General features: G+C 39.2%; 1 protein-coding gene across 1 annotated transcript; it reads right to left on the bottom strand.

The window, feature by feature from the left end:
• Positions 1-10349: 10349 nt before the first annotated feature.
• On the bottom strand, positions 10350-11270 carry OR51V1 (olfactory receptor family 51 subfamily V member 1). The gene has a single exon (XM_025928780.2). It carries the CDS (start codon positions 11268-11270, stop codon positions 10350-10352), a length of 921 nt encoding a protein of 306 aa, XP_025784565.2.
• Positions 11271-19498: the final 8228 nt, after the last annotated feature.

Genomic DNA, 19498 nt, shown 5'->3' with positions numbered 1-19498 from the left:
CAGTATATTCCAGACCTAGTATCTGGATTAAAGACCACAAGGCTGACTGAGGATTGAGGAGCAGCACCACTTTCGGTTGAATGACGTCTGATTACATTGTTTTGCAATATATTCTTCTCTGTGAAAAGATAGTGAGATGTTAATGCGCCTAAAATTGCACTCTGACTCCTTCCATGGAAGAATTAAGTCATATCTTGGGATAAAATGCTTCACATTAATAAGTGCTTCATATGTGCCATAGCACTTTATAAATATCACCTTATTAAATGTTCACAATAGCCTGTTGAAAAGACCTTTACAATGATCCTCAACATGGATACTGTTGTTATTCCAACAGATGCAAAAATATTCCACAGACTTTCAGCTTCTTGTCCCAGGTCCCATTGGATTCAGGGTCAGACAGCATAGGTTTGAAAGCTCTGATCGCAGCCACCACCCAATACTCCCTATAAAAATAAAACTAGACACAAAAACATGTCATCAAATTGTTCACTGATGGTATCCCTGAAGTATTATACTTCTTAAGGAAGAGGGAGGGAATTCATTTTTACCAAAATACATTTTGGGCAATACAGTACATATGCTCTTCTCAACCTTGATGGGCCGCTGGAATGATGCTAAGGGCCATGATAGGCACTAAACATCTACAGGTGACTTCATTGATTCTTGTCAGCTAATCAACATATTTCTTAAAATTATATGATGAATATTAAAAATCTAAAGAATATGCAGCCTCAAACTGAGTTGGACTCTTAAATGGATGGATATGCCTGACAAGTAGTGAAGGAAAAATTCACTGTCCCATTTGGGTCCCTGCTTGAAAATTAGACAATATATTACTTCAAAATACCCCCAAGCAGGAAATAACAGGGTTTCACATTAGGAAGTGGGGTCCCCAGGCCTTCAATAAAAGGGAGGGAGGGTAATCTACTGGTTACTACTTTTCTGTAGTTGCAACAGAATGCATAAAAGCAAGGGATGTGTTAGGTGAAATGCCAGCGAGGAGATAGCCCATTTGAGTGGGATGTGAGTGTGAGGGGGCGTGTTCCTATAAACACATAGATATAAGTGAGGGTATAGATATGGATACAAAGCAAGTGGATGACAAGTGGCTTCCATCCTCCTCCTGTCCCCATTCTCAAATCAAAGGGGGCTGAATGTATTTGCTTAAGAGGAACATGCGCTTAAGAGATGTCTGCCTTTTTACCTCTTGATTGCATTGGAGTCAGTATCATTGTGCAGCATAGTTTTACCACCTTTACTTTCAGTTTTTATTAGGTGTTCAATATTCCAGTACTTCATATCATATGATTGAAATATTTGGAATCCATTTCTTTCTTTTTCTTTTTTTTTTTAACTGAAGTATAGTTGATATGCAATGTAGCATTAGTTTCAAGTGTACCACACTGTGATTCCACAAGTCTATATGTTATAGTATGTTATATACTTGCCATGAGTGTCCCATATGTCACCATGCAATCCTATTACAATCCCACTGACCAGATTCCCCATGCTTGGCATTTATTCCTGTGACTGCAAGCTTCTATCCCTCTCTCCCTTCCTCATGTTGCCCGTCCTCTGACCTGCAGCCTATTTGGCAAGCATTAGCTTGTTCTCTATATTCATTTGGATGCCATTTTTTGAGTTAAAGTTTAGTGGACATAATACTCAAAGGGTCACCCCATTAGGACTTTCCTTAAGTTGGTATATGATTCTTTCAAAATAATGTAATAAAATGTTGAAATGCTTAACTCTATCGATCTACTTTAGTTACATAAACCAACTGTGTAGCCATTTAACATAGAGCTAAAATTAATTGCTGGAAATTTATTTCCAATTGGATTACAGAGTTTCGGGGACAGAAAGAAAAGATTAATCTGTGTGTGAAGTGCAGTTATGGGGAGGGGATGTTTAGTGAGTGGGGCTTCATCAGGACATCCAAGATGGGAAAGAGGAGAGTCTAAATGATGGAAGAAAAAGAAACAGAGATAGAAGAGACATAAGACAAATTTTACAGATTTTCTTCTAACTTTCCCGGTGATCTTTTGGGGCACCAGTGAGTGATCTGTTTCATTGTATTCCTTTTTGTTGTGATATAGCATTATCACCTGCAGCTCCCCAACTTATAACTCTGGGGCTCTAGGAAGCATATTTTATAATATTACTAATGGCAGATTCTGACTGAATCATGAATATATGCATAGAGGCAGTGTGTGGTTAATAGGGATTGCATAAATCTGGGACCCATAGAATTACATTTAAGTGATAGCTACATCCTATTCTGACTGTATTACCACTAAAAACTACTTAATGGGAGGCTTAGTTTCCAGTTGTAAAACACCTAAAAGTAAACATCAATTACAAATGTGGGTCAGTATGTTAGGGTGGTTGCCACGTAAGTCAGATACATTTTTAGCTCAACATCAGATGAGATTAGGGCACTTGCAAAATTACCATCATTAAGATCAAAATAATTATTACATTGAACAAGATCAAATTTTTGGACTTCAAGCTTCAGATCCTCTAGACAGAGATTGAGCTAATATACAGTATCCATAAAGGCCTAGACTTACTTTCATATGCTAGACACAAATGTGAATTGGTAATTTTCACCCCCAATCTGTCATTTCAGTCTTATAAAGTACAGGCGATTCAACATGGTGAACTTGGCTTAGAAATGGAGTTTTAGGAGCACTTGGGTGGCTCAGTCAGTTACGCATCCAACTTCAGCTCAAGTCATGATCTCATGGTTTGTGAGCTGGAGCCCTACATCAGACTCTGTGCTGACAGCTCAGGCTCAGAGCCTGGAGCCTACTTTGGATTCTGTATCTCCCTCTCTCTCTGCCCCTCCACTGCTTTCACTCTGTCAGTCTCTCATATAAAAATAAACATTAAAAAAAAAAGAAATGGGGTTCTATTCTATCCTCATGTTCAGTGTATCATCTTTGTTATATAGGGAAGGGAGTTGAAATCTCTGAGTTTAGGTTTTTTAATCTGTGTTTAGCCCAGCCCCTGATGTATAGTGAATAGTCTGTAAATTTTAGGGGGAAATGCGTGCGTGTATTTACATACATACACATATATGCATTTTCTTTAACTACTAGACTTGTTTAGCTACAAAGCCTTGCTTTTACTACTGGAACTGGAATCCAAATTCATTGCATCTATGCACAGCATTCAGGCCCACGTTTCAAAGAAAAAGAACCATTGAGCAAAATGGAAACCAAGTGCGTCTAAAAGGAAAAACCTCTATTTGTGCCTTTGCAGATGGCCCATTTAGGAAAAGAGCACAAAGACATACTACAATTGCCCATGAGTCCCATTACAGCCACATCCAATGCCTCTTAGGGAAAGACTGAGAGAAATGCAAGATGATTAGTTGCTAGGAAGACGGAGCTGCCTCTGGAGTTCCCTAAGATTTTCTTTCTTTTTTTTTTTTTCCCTGTGTTTCCAGGTGTCTTTTTCTACATGTCTTTGCTGAGCAAAACTCAGCTTACTTACCTATACTTTCTTGGATCCTGAAGGTATTTAACTGGTTGAGAGGGAAAAATAAAAGCAAGATGATGTTCAGAAGACAAATAGCAAATGTGGAGCTATTTATACCTCCTCTAGGCATCTCTCAGGCCCTAGACCTTCAGTCCCCAGAGGACTGAACTTTACACACTGATGGAAGGAGATGGCCCAGAGTCGGCTCCTGGGAGAAACACGCCCACTGTCTCTCCCTCTACAGCATGTGCAGGGTTTCCTTGGTCCAGCACTCTGGGACATCCAAGTTAGCACACACTTGCATTGAGTACCCAGATCTCCTTTGCGTGGCACAGATGCTTGCTAGTGCAATACTGTCTTGTTCCCATGGAGGCATCTGCAAATGTAGACTGTGAATGCCACATGTGGAAGGATTGTATGCTTTTGAGAGGGTACCTGAGACTAGATTCTGTCACCTTACTTACCTTGAAATTTTAAGGCTCCTTGGCTTTCTCTCTCTTCCATTGGTCACATGGTAGAATTCGCATCAGAAGGGTCCAGAAATGCCATTAGCTACCATAGAGAGTTTTATTTGGATTTTGATGTGGATTTTTATTTTCTCAGCCTGAGCTGCTCTTCTTCTCTTCTTTCTCCCTTTCCTCCACCTCCTCCTCCTCTTCCTCCTTCTTCTTTCAGAGACAAAGAGAGTGGACGAGGGACATAGGAAGAGGGAGAGAAAGAATCTCGATTCAGTGCTCAGTGCTCAGCGTGGAGCCTGACATGAGTCTTGATCTTACAACCTGGGATCATGACCTGATCAGGAGTCGAAGGCTTAACTGACTGAACCACCCAGGTGCCTCTCTTTTCCTTTTCCTTTTTCTTTTTAAACTTTCTCTGTCCTGGTAACTTTTCTCTAAATGCATTGGGATTGTCTGGGGGTTGGGCTAAGGTTCTAATTATAATCATAATCTTAATTTCACATTTCTTTTATTGTTTAATTCTGCTTTTTAAAAAAATTTTGGAGAATCCTTTCATATGTGTAGTAACCCTTTTTTGTCTTTTCTGTATCTATCATGGACCCTCACACGAGTTTTTTCTCTCTTGGTTATTATTCTTTCTCAATTCCTATTACAATATGTTTGCTGTTCCCTTCTGCACACTGTGGAAGGTAATCTGAGAAGCTGACTGCAATCATGCCCTTCTCTATCTATCTCTCTGTGTGTGCTGCTGCTGTCATCTGTGGTGGAGCCCATTTCTCCTCCCCTTGAACCTGGGATGACAGTTCTTGTGACCACATAATGTAGCAGGAATGATGGTGATGTTCTTGGGTGACTGAGCCAATGTAATACGAAGTCTGGCAACTTCTACCTTGTTTTTTATTCAAAGCCAGGCACCCATATTAGGAATAGAACTCCACTGAAATCATACCAATAGTATGAAGAAGCTATCCCCATGGAGAGAGGGTGGCTATGGAGATAAGCCCAAAGGCACCAGGCATGGGACTGAAGTCCGTGGACTTTTCAACTCAGTTGAGGCTGAATTCTTAGTTGAATGCTGCCTATTGAGGTACCACAGCCCACTCCTTATGGAAACAGAACCATACGGTCAAGCCTTACCTGGATTGTTGACCCACAGAATTGTGAGAAACAATAAGTCATTGTTGTTTAGAGACACTAATTTGGGGATGGTTTGTCACAGAATAGATAACAATTATAACATAGCAAACCTTTTGAAATGATTTCATATTTTCTTTTGGTCCTGACTGCAAACAATTTGTTAAATTTAACTTTTTTTTAAGTTTATTTATTTTTGAGAGAGAGCAAGCATGAATGGGGGAGGGCCAGAGAAAGAGGGAGAGAGGGAGAGAATCCCAAGCAAACTCTGTGCTATCAGCACGGAGCCTGATGTGGGGCTTGAACCCACAAGATCACGACCTGAGATGAAATCAAGAGTCGGCAGCTTAACCAACTGAGCCACCCAGGCACCCCAACTTTAAACGATTCTTATATCATATGATCTATTTCTTGTCTATTTCTCTACTGTCTTTATTTTCTTATTTTATTCCCATGTCTACCAATTAGTCATAGAGAGAATGACTTCAGATCGAAGCAATATAATGTAGTTTCTCTAGGACACACCGGTGTGTGAGTGTGTCTGTGTGTGTTGTGTGGGTGTTCTTGCAGGGGAGACAGAGCATTTATCACCAGAAACATTTTTATTTTTATTTTTATTTTTATTTTCTATTTTCGACAGAAGCTCTTCACTGAAAATGCTTCCTGTTTTCCAGGAATATTGATAACAGTTGTATACAGGAGAGTGAGGGGGTTCTTTCAGAGTAGGGTGGTTACTAGTTTTTTGTCAGTTTTAACTGACTACCATTTCTGTCATGGTTTTTCCTCCCACAAAATCAACACCTGCTCAAGAGTGCTTTCAAGCCTATGTCCATGCACTTTCAACTACTCCTATTAATTCCCCATTTGAGGAATGTCTGACTCAAAAGGCCTCAGATCTGTTCTCACTACTTTCCATTACAGGGTGGACTCTCTTTTTTGGCATTTGTGTCAGGGTTTGTGGTATTTCCAGTGTTTTCGCTAACAGTAGGCTACTGTCCCCCAACCCTCTCTCCCTACACAGTCTTTTGGGTGTGGCTTGGGGGCTGGCTCAGAAAGTAGGAGATTGTTTTTCTCCCTATACATGAAAATATGGGTTGGCTCTTCTGCTCCTTATCGATTGAGGGAGGGCAAAGAACATGTAAACATACTGAGATACAAGTGTCTACTGTTATCGTCAGGATCCCAGTAGCTTTCCTCAACATTTCGCAGGGATTTTATGCTATCTTCTAGATCCTGTGTTACTGTGGAAATCGGCAAGGCCATTCTGTTTTCCAATCCTACAGGTATCAGCTGTTTGTTTACTAACTTATTCGTTTCCCTTTTGAAGCTACTAGTGTGTCCTTTTTACTACTCCCATTTTATATAAAAACTTAATGATTGCATGTCTGATTTTTAAACAATGGAGCCAATATTGATGCATTACTATTAACCAAAGCCCACAGTTTACATCAAGATTCACTTTCTCTGTTACAGTTCTATGGTTCTGATAAGTACAGGTCTATCCAAGAGTAGAACTTTCCTATGGAACGATTCCTGAGCTGAAATGGCATAAAACAAAGAAGCAATTACCATTAATTCATATGAAAAATTGTTTAGCATGTCCAGTCCCCCAAAATAATCTCTGTTAAGGTTTTCTGGTGCCTTTAGATATGTCTTGCTAACAGATGCACAATATTAATCTGGATAAAGCACAGATGCTCAGAGACATGGTTCAGAACTCTGGGGGGTTGATGCTGTGATGTTGAGTGTGGGTCCCCAGGAAGGCTGGCCTCCTCTCGCTCCCTCTGTAATGGCTCAATGCAAAACACACACTGAACGCTTGTTTTGCTTTTTTTGTAAAAGTGAAAATACTCTTCAGAGTTCTTTCAAGTGGTGACAACAGGTACTGATGTAGGTCTTTCCGAAGAGCTAAGGGGCATAACGTGAACTTTCAAAAAGTGGGGGATACCTGTACATAATGTCGTATACCCTCCATCACAGTATCATACAGATCACTTTCACTACTCTACAATTCCCTGTGCTCCACCCATTCAACCCTCCCTCTCTCTTCCTACATCCTGGCTACACTAATCTTTATGCTATTTCTAATTTGTATGGTTTTGCCTTTTCCAGAATGTCATATAGTTGGAATCATATACAGATGTAACCTTCTGTGGATGGCTTCTTTCACTCAAAACTGCATTAAGGCTCTTCCATGTCTTTTCATAGCTTGATAGCTCTCTTTTTTTTTTTTTAATTTTTTTTAATGTTTGTTTGCTTTTGAGACAGAGAGAGACAGAGTGTGAGCAGGGGAGGGGCAGAGAGAAAGAGGGAGACAGAATCCGAAGCAGGCTCCAGGCTCCAAGCTGTCAGCACAGAGCCTGATGTGGGGCTCACACTCACAAGCTGTGAGATCATGACCTGAGTCAAAGTCAGACTCCCAGCCAACTGAGCCACCCAGGCACCCCCAGATGGTATTTTTAATACCTGTGGTAGGTCTGTCAATTCCCAATGTGAGGACCCTAGCTGATGGCTCTAAAATTGCCATCCTCCCTAGGAAGGGGTTTAGTTGTTTTATGTTAGTGCTCCAAGATAGAGAGGCCTATGTAAAGCATACAATCCAAAGCACAAACTTTCGTAACTTGTTCCTTTCTGTGTAAAACCCAGTAATCAGCAAGTGTATTTTCATCAGCTTCCTTCCTTCATTTTCCTTCCTTTGACCCCCTTCCACTGGGTCATGGATTTTAAGACAATCTGAAGTTCTTCACAAGTCTCATCATTATAGTCCAATTACCCAGTTCTAGAACCAGCTGTGATTTCTGAGTATGTACCAGATATTTTCAAGTGCATTGTCCACAGCCATTGGTTCCAACTATTTTGGCTCATATTCCTACAAGCTGCCATAATCTGAGGTACAGATACTCAGAGCCTTGATGAATAGAGTCTTCAAATGGACCTTCCCACTCCTCATATTAAACATGACTCTCCAACCAACAACTCAGGTGTGTTAGGTATATGTCCTCTGTTCCGTTAACTCCATATAAGTTCACATCAGTCCTCCAGCATGCCTGGCAGGGCAGAACATATCCTGCAGTTGCAGAGGCCCCTGCTTCCCCCAAACGGAGTCAGTGCTGAGCAAAGGTGATTATGTAGCATCAAGACATTGAAGGGAAGCTTGTCTAGCCGCTGAGCAATGTGTGCCCAAAGATGATCCGTGAGACACAACATGACCTCTGCCGACTCAGTAGCTAACTCTCGTTTCATTCTAAAACTGGGTCATACGGATCTTGTGCAATTGGACATGCCAAGGTGCTTTGCTCTGTCCAGGAACTATTTATTTTCCCACTTTTAAGCGGTTGGAAACTAAAGTGTGTCTTTTTGCTTTCTACACTGACTACTTAATTGAATGGAACAATAACAAGGAGAGAAATATATAAACACAAGTCTGAAATAAAAATTTTAAGTACAGGGGCACCTGGGTGGCTCAGTTCGTTAAGCATCTGACTTCGGCTCAGGTCATGATTTTGGAGTTCATGGGTTCAAGCCCCGTCTCCAGCTCTGTGCTGACAGCTCAGAGCCTGGAGCCTGCTTCGGAGTCTGTGTCTCCCTCTCTCTCTCTGCCCCTCCCCTGCTCATGCTCTGTCTCTCTCTGTCTCAAAAATAAATAGAAATAACATTTAAAAATTAAAAATAAAATTTAAGTACATAGACTTAAGTTTATATCTAAAAATATTAAGAAATACTTGCTTCCTTGGTGTAAGATTACTCTGATGCATTAATCTACTGAGTATTAGCTGACACTTTCCTCCTTTGGTACCTAAGAGATTTTAATAATATTAAACCAATTATTTTCTCTTTATCTCTGCACAGATACTTTTTTCCTTTCTTTCTTCCCTTCTTTTGAAAATTGAACTATATTACTTAGAAGGGAATCTATTTATGTTATATATATATATATATATATATATATATATATATATATATTTTTTTTTTTTTTTTATAAGAATCAATCAGGGGCACCTGGGTGGCTCAGTCAGTTAAGCGTCCAACTTTGGCTCAGGTCATGATCTCACAGTCTGTGAGTTCGAGCCCCTTGTCGGGCTCTGTGCTGACAGCTCAGAGCCCAGAGCCTGTTTCAGATTCTGTGTCTCCCTCTTTCTCCCTCCTCCCCCACTCATGCTCTGTCTCTCTCTTCTCAAAAATAAATATATGTTAAAAAATTAAAAAAAAATAAATCAGAATCAATCATAAGCCTAAAGTTTCATCTGCTCAGATTATTCCCCTATTTAGATTTAAAAGTGAAGGATTTGGAGCCAAATCCACTCCCACATATGGAGTCTACATACAAAATATAACAAGTGAGGATTCCAATTTAAGGTAGATGTGACGGATGCCTGACTGGCTCAGTTGGTGGAACATTCAACTCTTGATTTGGGGTTGTAAGTTCAAGCCCATGTTAAGTATAGAAAATACTTTAAAACATTTTTAAATCTTTAAAAAATAAATAAAGTAGATGTGGGGAAAATTGAATCCATAGTCCTATTCCATTTTATGTGCTCTTTATACTTGCAGTGTCCAATAAAGCAGCCACTGCATTGTCCAAAGCAACCTTCTTTTAACATTTAAATATAAATTAACTACAATTAACCGGATCAAAAATGTACTTGCCCAGTTGTATTATTTACATTTCAAGGGCTCAATAGCCACATGGAGCTATTGTTATATGTTCGTCTATATTATTCTATATTAGAAAACGTCTCCATCCTTTTAGAAAAATTCTACTGCACAATTCTGGTCCATCTAGTTATCACAACATCCTTGTGAGTTGGGCACTTTCCCCATTTTGAAGATTAATTGAGTCTCAGAATTAAAAAAGCTTCAAGGTATCCACCTTTGAAACCAGAAGACCTAGGATTTGAATCCAGCTCTGTTTCAATGCAAAGAAAATACTTGAATATCCATTTGGGGCACAATAACTAGTTTTATCCTTTCTTGAATATGATCATACTTATGGCATGAACATACTGTCTTGTTTTACACAAATTGACAGTTGGTAGAAAATTTATGGAATGTTTCAGATGGAGTCTCCCACCTCTAGCCCTAAGAACAGTTGACTTCCAAAACATAGCCTAAAATGGGACTTGTTTCTGCATTTATGTTTAAAATGTATTTTAAAATCAAGAATCATAGACCCTGGGCTAAATCTCTAATTCTAATAAAATTCATTTTTTGGTATTGAATTTTGTGTGTTAGTTATTGTTGCTGTTTTGTTTTTTTAAAGACCTGAGCACCTCAATATATTTTCAGAGAAAAGAGTCTGAGCATTCTGCTACGAATCTGCTGGGTCTTGACACTGTAGATGATGGGGTTCATCAAAGGTGGAAAAAGGATGTAGATGTTGCCCATAAGTACATGGACCACAGGGGAGAGATGCTTGCCAAAACGGTGCATCATTGTGAGGCTAATGATAGGGATGTAGAACACGAGAACAGCACAAATGTGGGAGACACAAGTCTGAAATGATTTATGCCGCTCCTCCTGAGAGGCAATTACCAGCACTGACCTAAGAATCAGGAAATAGGAGTAAAGGATCAGAATAGCATCCAACAATAGTGTGAAAATGACCAGCATCAGGGCATAGTAGCTATTGAATCTTATGTCTGAGCAAGCGAGGCGGAGAAGATCCTGGTGTAGGCAGAATGAGTGAGAGAGGATGTGGGAATGGCAGTAATGGAAAAATTTCAGATTGATGATGGGGGGTGTAATAAAAAAGAAACTCCTACCTACTATGGTGAGCCCAATTTTGAAAATCCTGGAATTAGTCAGAATGGAGGAATAACGCAGTGGATTACAAATAGCAACATACCTATCAAAGGCCATCGTAAGGAGAACAGAGGACTCCATGAAGGAAAGACCATGGATAAAATAGGACTGGGCAATGCAGGAATTCAGGCTGATTTCTCGAATGAACCCCCACAGGATCCCCAGCACTGTGTGGAATGTGGACAGCCCCATGCACAGGTCAGTGAGGGCCAGCATGGCCAGGAAGTAGAACATGGGCTGGTGCAGGCTGGGCTCTGTCCGGATCACATGTAGCACCATGCAATTGCCCGAAAGCACCATGGCGTAGATGGTCAAAAAGGGAATGGAGATCCAGGGATACTGCTGCTCCAGGCCAGAAAATCCAGTGAGAAGAAAGGAGGAAGAATTCATGATGGGGCTTACCAAACCGGTAATTCTGGAACTGAGATACTTCTTCTGAGCAGAAAGGAAGTATTTTTCAAAAGAAATCCTCCAATTTCAGATGAGTAAGGTGAAATTTCTAAGTAAATGAAAATATACTTAAAGTTAATTAAGTTTACAAAGTATTAGATGAGTAACTCTCTTCTTTAGCCATTTATTATCTGCTACCTGGAAGAGAATAGTGTTCTCCTGATGTCATTTAAGAGCCATTATTCATCCACTGGCAAGATGCATAGATGTCCTTAGAAGCCACAAGCGAAAGCGAATAGACTAGAGGAAGCTAATTTTCAGAAAAGATATGTTACCTGGAATATTTTCCCAGAGGTTCTGGTAAAAGGTGTACCTGTAAAATTGAGAGCTGAGGTTTTTAAAGGAATTATTAGTTTCTTCCCTCTAATTCATTAAGCATTGAAAATAAAGAGTAAGAATTGGCAGGGCAACTGGGTCGTTCAGTCAGTTGAGTGTCCAACTTCAGCTCAGGTCATGATCTTGCCGTTGGCGAGTTCAAGCCCTGTGTTGGTGAGTTCGAGCCCTGTGTTGGGCTCTGTGCTGACAGCTCAGAGCCTGGAGCCTGCTTCAGATTCTGTGTCTCCCTCTCTCTCTGCCCCTCCCCCACTCATGCTCTGTCTCTCTTTGTCTCAAAAATAAATATAAACGTTAAAAAAAATTTTTAAAGAGTAAGATTTAGCTTTTAAGTATCCAAAATCTGTTTAAATAGTCACTGTGTACCCATAGTTTTCCATTTTCTGCTGCTCTCCAAGTATATTTTTCCTCCAAATAGTACTTAGGGAAAGACGCTCCTGTTTTATTCCACTTCAGATAACATAGCCAAGAAGTACTTTTTGTTCTCCTGTGGTGATAAGTAGAGAGTAATATTTATGCAAGAGGCCTTTAGTGAGTGATTTCCCAGTAGAATTCTCACCCCCTGAGATGTTCAACTTATCTGTGCCCTTGTGATATGGAGACTTAGGTTGAAGACAGTCTCAGACACCAGCCCACTTAGTCATTTATTGAATCAGTAGGTTAAGTATTCATTTAATATACATTTATTGAACATATGAGCAGGGTTTTTTTTTCTCTTCCCGAGAACCTACCATTCTAAAGATTCGAAAGAGGGCCAATGTCAGTTAAGTCCGGAATTTTAAAAAGCCTCATTACAACAGAATTGACTTGCTTCTTCCTCACATTGAGTTCTGCCCCTGGGAGTCATGATAAAAGGTTTAAGCCTCTTATAATGTAGCAGATGTTTAAAAGTCCATACTGGCTTTTGTGTTTGATTTAATTGTTCCAACATGTTAAATTAGCCTCAGATTCTGACTTCATCTTGTGACCTATTTCCCATCTTTGTCATACTAGCCCACCAGGCAGCTCCTCAAGCTAACCTTCTTCTGAATGCACCCTGTTTCCCTGTGAGACCTTTTCTAGAATCCTGTCTATTGTTATTGCTTGCCCTGAATGCCTCTCCGCATTAGATAACTTAGCCTGCTATTTTTAATTGTCTCCTTCGTTGAATGATTGGAGTGTTTGCTCTTGGAAGACAAATCTGTTAGCCTCAGCCTCAAGCACTTACCTTCTTTTATTTCTCAAACACCATTTTTATTCTTTCATGAGATTTTCTTCCAAATATTCTTTCTGCCTAAGATGCTCTTTTCACAGAGATGGTCTTTCCCATCTTCTCCCCAACCTCTCCTCCACTTTTAAAACCAGCCTGTCCCTTTCATCTTCAATTCAACTATTACTTCTCAGGAAGCCCCTTAACTAAGACAGATTTTCCCTGCATATCTATTATTTGGGTAACCATATTTATCTTTATATAACTTATTGAATTTACAATTTGATATTCATTAGCCTACATAAGAGACTAAGGTCTCTACTAAGTTCCCTGAGAGGGGGCATAGTGTTAATTTTTATTCACCATTGTAGCCTGAAATTTACACCTCAAAGTCCTCACCTCTCCTGTGAGCTCATACTCATGGATACAGCTGCCTACTTTGATATCTTCATCTGGATATTTCATCTCAAAACTCAAGTTATAACAAAAAATATTTGGTTTTCCTCATAAAATGCCTTCACCAATCACAATATTGCTTAAGAAAACTCTCAAGAATCTTTCTCAATTCTTCCCTTTCCTTCTCTTTCCTGGATATCAAATCCTTCATCTATTTCTATAGTTTCCACCCTAAAACATACCCAGAATGTGTCCACTTCTTACCTTTATATTACACACTGTCACTGTACTGGTAACATCATCAACTGTTCCTTGTCTATTGTAATTGGCTAATTTACCAGCTAGATTTATTGTTTTGCACTTGCCCCCTAAAGTTGTATTCTCCCCAAAGAAACCAGATTGCTTTTCTGCAAACATCTACTGGATCACATGAGCTTATGTTAAACAAAACAAAACAAAGCAAAACAAAACAAATGCCACTGATGGATTTTCATTGCTCTTAAAATAAAAAATAATTTATTTCTCATAGTCAGAAAACTTTAAATGATCTGACCCTCACAAACCTCTCCATCTACATCATAGACCACTGTTATTTTAGCTCCCTAATATCCAGGAATCTTTAATTCATCAAAACAAATTAAGAGTATTCCTGCCTCAGAGTCTTTGTTCTTAATCTTCTCTCTGCTTAGAATGATCTGTTTCAAGTATTTGCACAAAACCTCTTTTCTTCATTTAGGATTCTCCCGCTCCAGATGACATAGCCAACAATTACTTTTTCTTCTTTGGTAAAGTTCATTGTGGCTTCCTCAGAGGGATTTTTGTAACCCACCAACATTTCTTCTTTCTCTCAAATAAGTTACTCTTAGCACAATACCCTGCTTTGTGTTTATACCACTTATCGTATGCTGATTTTCCATTAGATCTATTGGAAGTTCTGGAAGACCAGGAGCCATGTCTGGTTTATGCTCACTGAAATGCAAAATGAGGTTTAGCACCAAGTGGGCATTTAGCAAATAATTATTGAATTATTTGAATTAATTTATGAGTTAAGAGCTGCACAATTACAAAGGTATAAAAACAAGTTAGGGTTGCCTGGGTGGATCAGTCAGCTAAGCATCCAATTCTTGATTTCAACTCAGGTCATGATCTCACAGTTTATGGGTTCAAGCTACATAGCCTGCTTGGGATTTCTCTCTCTCCCTCTCTCTCTATCCCTCCCTTGCTTGCATGCCTTCTCTCAAATAAACACCAACATCAAAAAAAAGAAAAACAAGCTAAATTCAAATACATCGTAAAAAATGTTGTGAAATCTAAACACTCATATCTTGAAGTACACATCTGGCCCTTGCTGGCCATGTGCTACAAAATATGTGTCATCCTATGTAAGTTTTATATAATATGTAAAACAGATGCAGCCCTAGGCATTCCTGCTGACCCTGAACACAATACTCAGAACCCAAATATGATTCTTATCATTCACAACCTGACCCAGACATGGAAGCTTGGCCATGGGATTGGTATCAAAAGATTGAAACATTCTGTGAGTATAGGCATACATTAAAAGCCATACTCTCATTCAAGCTTCTTCAGACTAGCCACGAAGGTTAATGGTGCTGCCTCAATGTTGGAGAATTTTTTTTTAATTCTATTTTGAGATAGGGTGGAAATTAGGAGAAGATAGGGCTGATGAGATGAATAAATGAAGATTTCAAGAAGAAAGTGGTTAGATATGTCAGATGCACTCTATGCTCCATCTGTATCAACAAGGGGAAAAAAGAATATCATTTCCCCAAACATCATGCTATGCTATGGTCCCTCAAAGTCAGTGTGTGTAATATTTCTTTCTGAATTTCTAGCAACCAGAACAATGCCAGGCACAAAATAAATAATTAGTGAAGACAAGCAGCAATGAAGTTGAGTCGAGGGCAGTGGTAGGAGATTATGGGGCTGGCTCTGTACACTTTGTCTGGAATGTTGATTTGGAAACCCTATCTGTGATCAAATTAAACAGACCATTCTTTCAGAAGAGTCTTTTCTTACATCCTCCAATTCAAACTTACCTACATGTTCAGTTACCTCTGCATTTCTTTTATTTATTTATTTTTCTGTTCTTTGGAAATGATCCTCTATTTGATTACTTGCTGCCTTTTTCTCAGATTAGGAAGGGTAATGACCAACAGTCTGTATCTACCCTAAAGGAATAAAGGAAGATTGTTGGATCTAAAAGTCAGAGCCTTTTCAGTATATTGAATAAAAAACATCTGTTTGCCAGGATAGTCCAGGTTTCTGCTTGTTTACTCATAGGATTATTTAATGACACTCATACACAACCTGCTTTGGACAATAAATTAAATGGTCTCATTCTTTGAGTAATCCCTCTAATGGTCCCATTTGGACACCAGAAGGGGGTAGAAGCAGCCCATTGAATTGTCCCCTCTTCAGGGATGCATAAAGCAAGTTTGTTTTAGAACTGGGTAAGTGTAAGTGAGGCCAAGCCCTTCAGAGTCTTGGCATGGCTGAAGAAATAAGAACCTTCTATAACACTGATCCAAAAAACTGGGCGTTCAGGAGTTCTCAGTGTGTTAGCGTTGGAGGTGACTTATTTACCACAAACCCACAATAGGCTTAAAATCTCAGTTTACAGGGATGGTTAGTTACTATTATTCATTTTGTGAATATTCTCTTTATTATGTATTATTTATTTATCTATTCTTATTATATATTTCTTACTAATTGTATTATATAAGATGTCTATAAATAATAACCTCATTATAGTTAAAATATTGAAAAATGGTTATCCATAATTTAGAACCATGATAAAAATTTTACTGTGGTCATTCTGGTGTTTGAGAAGTTTCTGTCAGGATTCTTATAGTTTGATTGTACTATGATTCAAATGATCTGTATCAAGGAAATTTATCTGTTTTAACACTTATTCTATATTTAAGACAATATAAGAAAACTGAAATAAAAACCAGACATAATAAGATGTCAAACACTGAATGAAAGACAAAAAACAAGCGGAAGTGGTTGTAAGTGGCAACTAAATCTATCTTTAATCATACTAAAATAAGCAATTAATTTTTTTTGCGGGGGGAGAGTGTGTGCACAAGTGGGAGAGAGGGGCTGAGGGAGAGAGACAGAGAGAGACAGAGAGAGAGAGAGAGAGAGAGAGAGAGATTCTTAAGTAGGCTCCATGCTCAGCACCAAGCCTAATGAGGGACTCAATCTCAAAACACTGGGATTATGACCTGAGTTGAAATCAAGAGTCAGATACTCAACCCACTGAGCAACCGAGCCCCAGCAGTTAAATTTTTTAGTATAAACACTGCAAGTGTTACAAATGGTTTTTTTTTAATTTTTTTTTTTTAATTTACATCCAAGTTAGTTAGCATATAGCGTAACAATGATTTCAGGAGTAGATTCCTCAATGCCCCTTACCCATTTAGCCCATCCCCCGCTGCCACAAACCCTCCAGTAACCCTCTGTTTGTTCTCCATATTTAAGAGTCTCTTATGTTTTGTCCACCTCCCTGTTTTTATATTATTTTTGTTTCCCTTCCCTTATGTTCATCTAGTTTGTCTCTTAAAGTTCTCATATGAGTGAAGTCATATGATGTTTGTCTTTTGCTGACTAATTTCACTTAGCATAATACCCTCCAGTTCTATCCATGTAGTTGCCAATGGCAAGATTTCATTCTTTTGGATTGCCGAGTAATACTCCATTATATATATATGTATATATTGGGGCTCTTTCCATACTTTGGCTATTGTTGATAGTGCTACTATAAACATGGGGGTGCATGTGTCCCTTCGAAACAGCCCACCTATATTCCTTGGATAAATACCTAGTAGTGCAATTGCTGGGTCATAAGGTAGTCCTATTTTTAATTTTTTGAGGAACCTCCATACTGTTTTCCAGAGTGGCTGCACCAGCTTGCATTGCCACCAACAATGCAAAAGAGATCCTCTTTCTCCAATCCTCACCAAAGTCTGTTGTTGCCTGAGTTGTTAATGTTAACGATTCTGACAGATGTAAGGAGATATCTCATAGTGGTTTTGATTTGTATTTCCCTGATGATGAGTGATGTTGAGCATTTTTTCATGCGTCAGTTGGCCATCTGGATGTCTTCTTTGGAGAAGTGTCTATTCATGTCTTTTGCCCATTTCTTCGCTGGATTCTTTGTTTTGTGGGTGTTGAGTTTGATAAGTTCTTTATAGATTTTGGATACTAACCATTTATCTGATATGTCATTTGCAAATACTTCTCCCATTCTGTCAGTTGCCTTTTAGTTTTGCTGATCGTTTCCATTGCTGTACAGAAGCTTTTTATTTTGATGAGGTCCCAGTAGTTCATTTTGGCATTTGTTTCCCTTGCCTCCAGAGACGTGTTGAGTAAGAAGTTGCTGCAGCCAAGATCAAAGATGTTTTTGACTGGTTTCTCCTGGAGGATTTTGATGGCTTCCTGTCTTACATGTAGGTCTTTCATCCTTTTGAGTTTATTTTTGTGAATGGTGTAAGAAAGTAGTCCAGGTTCAGTCTTCTTCATGTTGCTATCCAGTTTTCCCAGCACCACTTGCTGGAGAAACTGTCTTTATTCCACTGGATATCCTTTCCTGCTTTGTCAAAGATTAGTTTGCCATACGTTTGTGGATTCATTACTGGGTTCTGTATTCTGCTCCACTGATCTGAGTGTCTGTTCTTATGCCAGTACCATACTGTCTTGATGATTACAGTTTTGTAGTATAGCTTGAAGTCCAGGATTGTGATGCCTCCTGCTATGGTTTTCTTTTTCAAGATCGCTTTGGCTATTCAGGGTCTTTGCTGTTTCCATACAAATTTTAGGATTATTTGTTCTAGCTCTGTGAAGAATGCTGGTGGTACTTTGATAAGGATTGCATTGAATATGTAGATTGCTTTGGGTACTATCGACATTTTAACAATATTTGTTCTTCCTATCCAGGAGCATGGAATCTTTTTCCATTTTTTGGTGTCTTCTTCAATTTCTTTCATAAGCTTTCTATAGTTTTCAGTGTATAGATTTTTCACCTCTCTGGTTAGATTTATTCCTAGGTATTTTATGGTTTTTGGTGCAATCTTGAATGGGATTGATTCCTTGATTTCTCCTTTTGTTGCTTCATTTTTGGTGAATAGGAATGCAACCGATTTCTGTGCCTTGATTTTATATCCTGCAATTTTGCTGAATTCATGAATCAGTTCTAGTTTTTTGGTGGAATCCTTTGGGTTTTCCATATATAATATCATGTCATCTACGAAGAGTGAAAGTTTGACCTCCTCCTGGCTGATTTGGATGCCTTTTATTTCTTTGTGCTGTCCCGTTGCAGAGGCTAAGACTTCAATACTATGTTGAAAAACAGTGGCAAGAGTGGACATCCCTGTCTTGTTCCTGACCTTAGAGGGAAAGCTCTCAGTTTTTCCCCATTGAGGACGATATTAGCTTTGGGTCGTTCATATATGGCTTCTATGATCTCGAGGTATGATCCTTCTATCCCTACTTTCTTTTTTTTCCCTTTTTTAAAAAATGAAATTTATTGTCAAATTGGTTTCCATACAACACCCAGTGCTCATCCCAAAAGGTGCCCTCCTCAATGCCCATCACCCACTGTCCCCTCCCTTCCAACCCCCATCATCCCTCAGTTTATTCTCAGTTTTTAAGAGTATCTTATGATTTGGCTCCCTCCCTCTCTTTTTTTTCCCTTCCCCTCCCCCATGGTCTTCTGTTAAGTTTCTTAGGACACATAAGAGTGAAAACATATGGTATCTGTCTTTCTCTGTATGACTTATTTCACTTAGCATAACACTCTCCTGTTCCATCCATGTTGCTACAAAAGGCCATATTTCATTCTTCTCATTGCCACCTAGTATTCCATTGTGTATATAAACCACAATTTCTTTATCAATTCATCAGTTGGTGGACATTTACTCTCCTTCCATAATTTGGCTATTGTTGAAAGTGCTGCTATAAACATTGGGGTACAAGGGCCCCTATCCCTCAGGACTCCTGTATCCCTTGGGTAAATTTCTAGTAGTGCTATTACTGGGTCCTAGGGCAGATCTATTTTTAATTTTTTGAGGAACCTCCACACTGTTTTCCAGAGTGGCTGCACCAGTTTGCATTCCTATCAACAGGGTAAGAGGGTTCCCATTTCTCCACATCCACTCCACACCTATAGTCTCCTGTTTTATTCATTTTAGCCACTCTGACTGGTGAGAGGTATTATCTCAGTGTG

The sequence above is a fragment of the Puma concolor genome, chromosome D1, assembly GCF_028749965.1.
Source record: "Puma concolor isolate L17-30 chromosome D1, mPumCon1.1.hap2, whole genome shotgun sequence".
NCBI lineage: Eukaryota > Metazoa > Chordata > Mammalia > Carnivora > Felidae > Puma > Puma concolor.
This window is presented reverse-complemented; position numbering and strand designations above follow the sequence as displayed.

Coding starts and splice junctions, on each gene's coding strand:
- OR51V1 (XM_025928780.2), bottom strand. CDS start 11,270: ATGAATTCTTCCTCCTTTCTTCTCACTGGATTTTCTGGCCTGGAGCAG.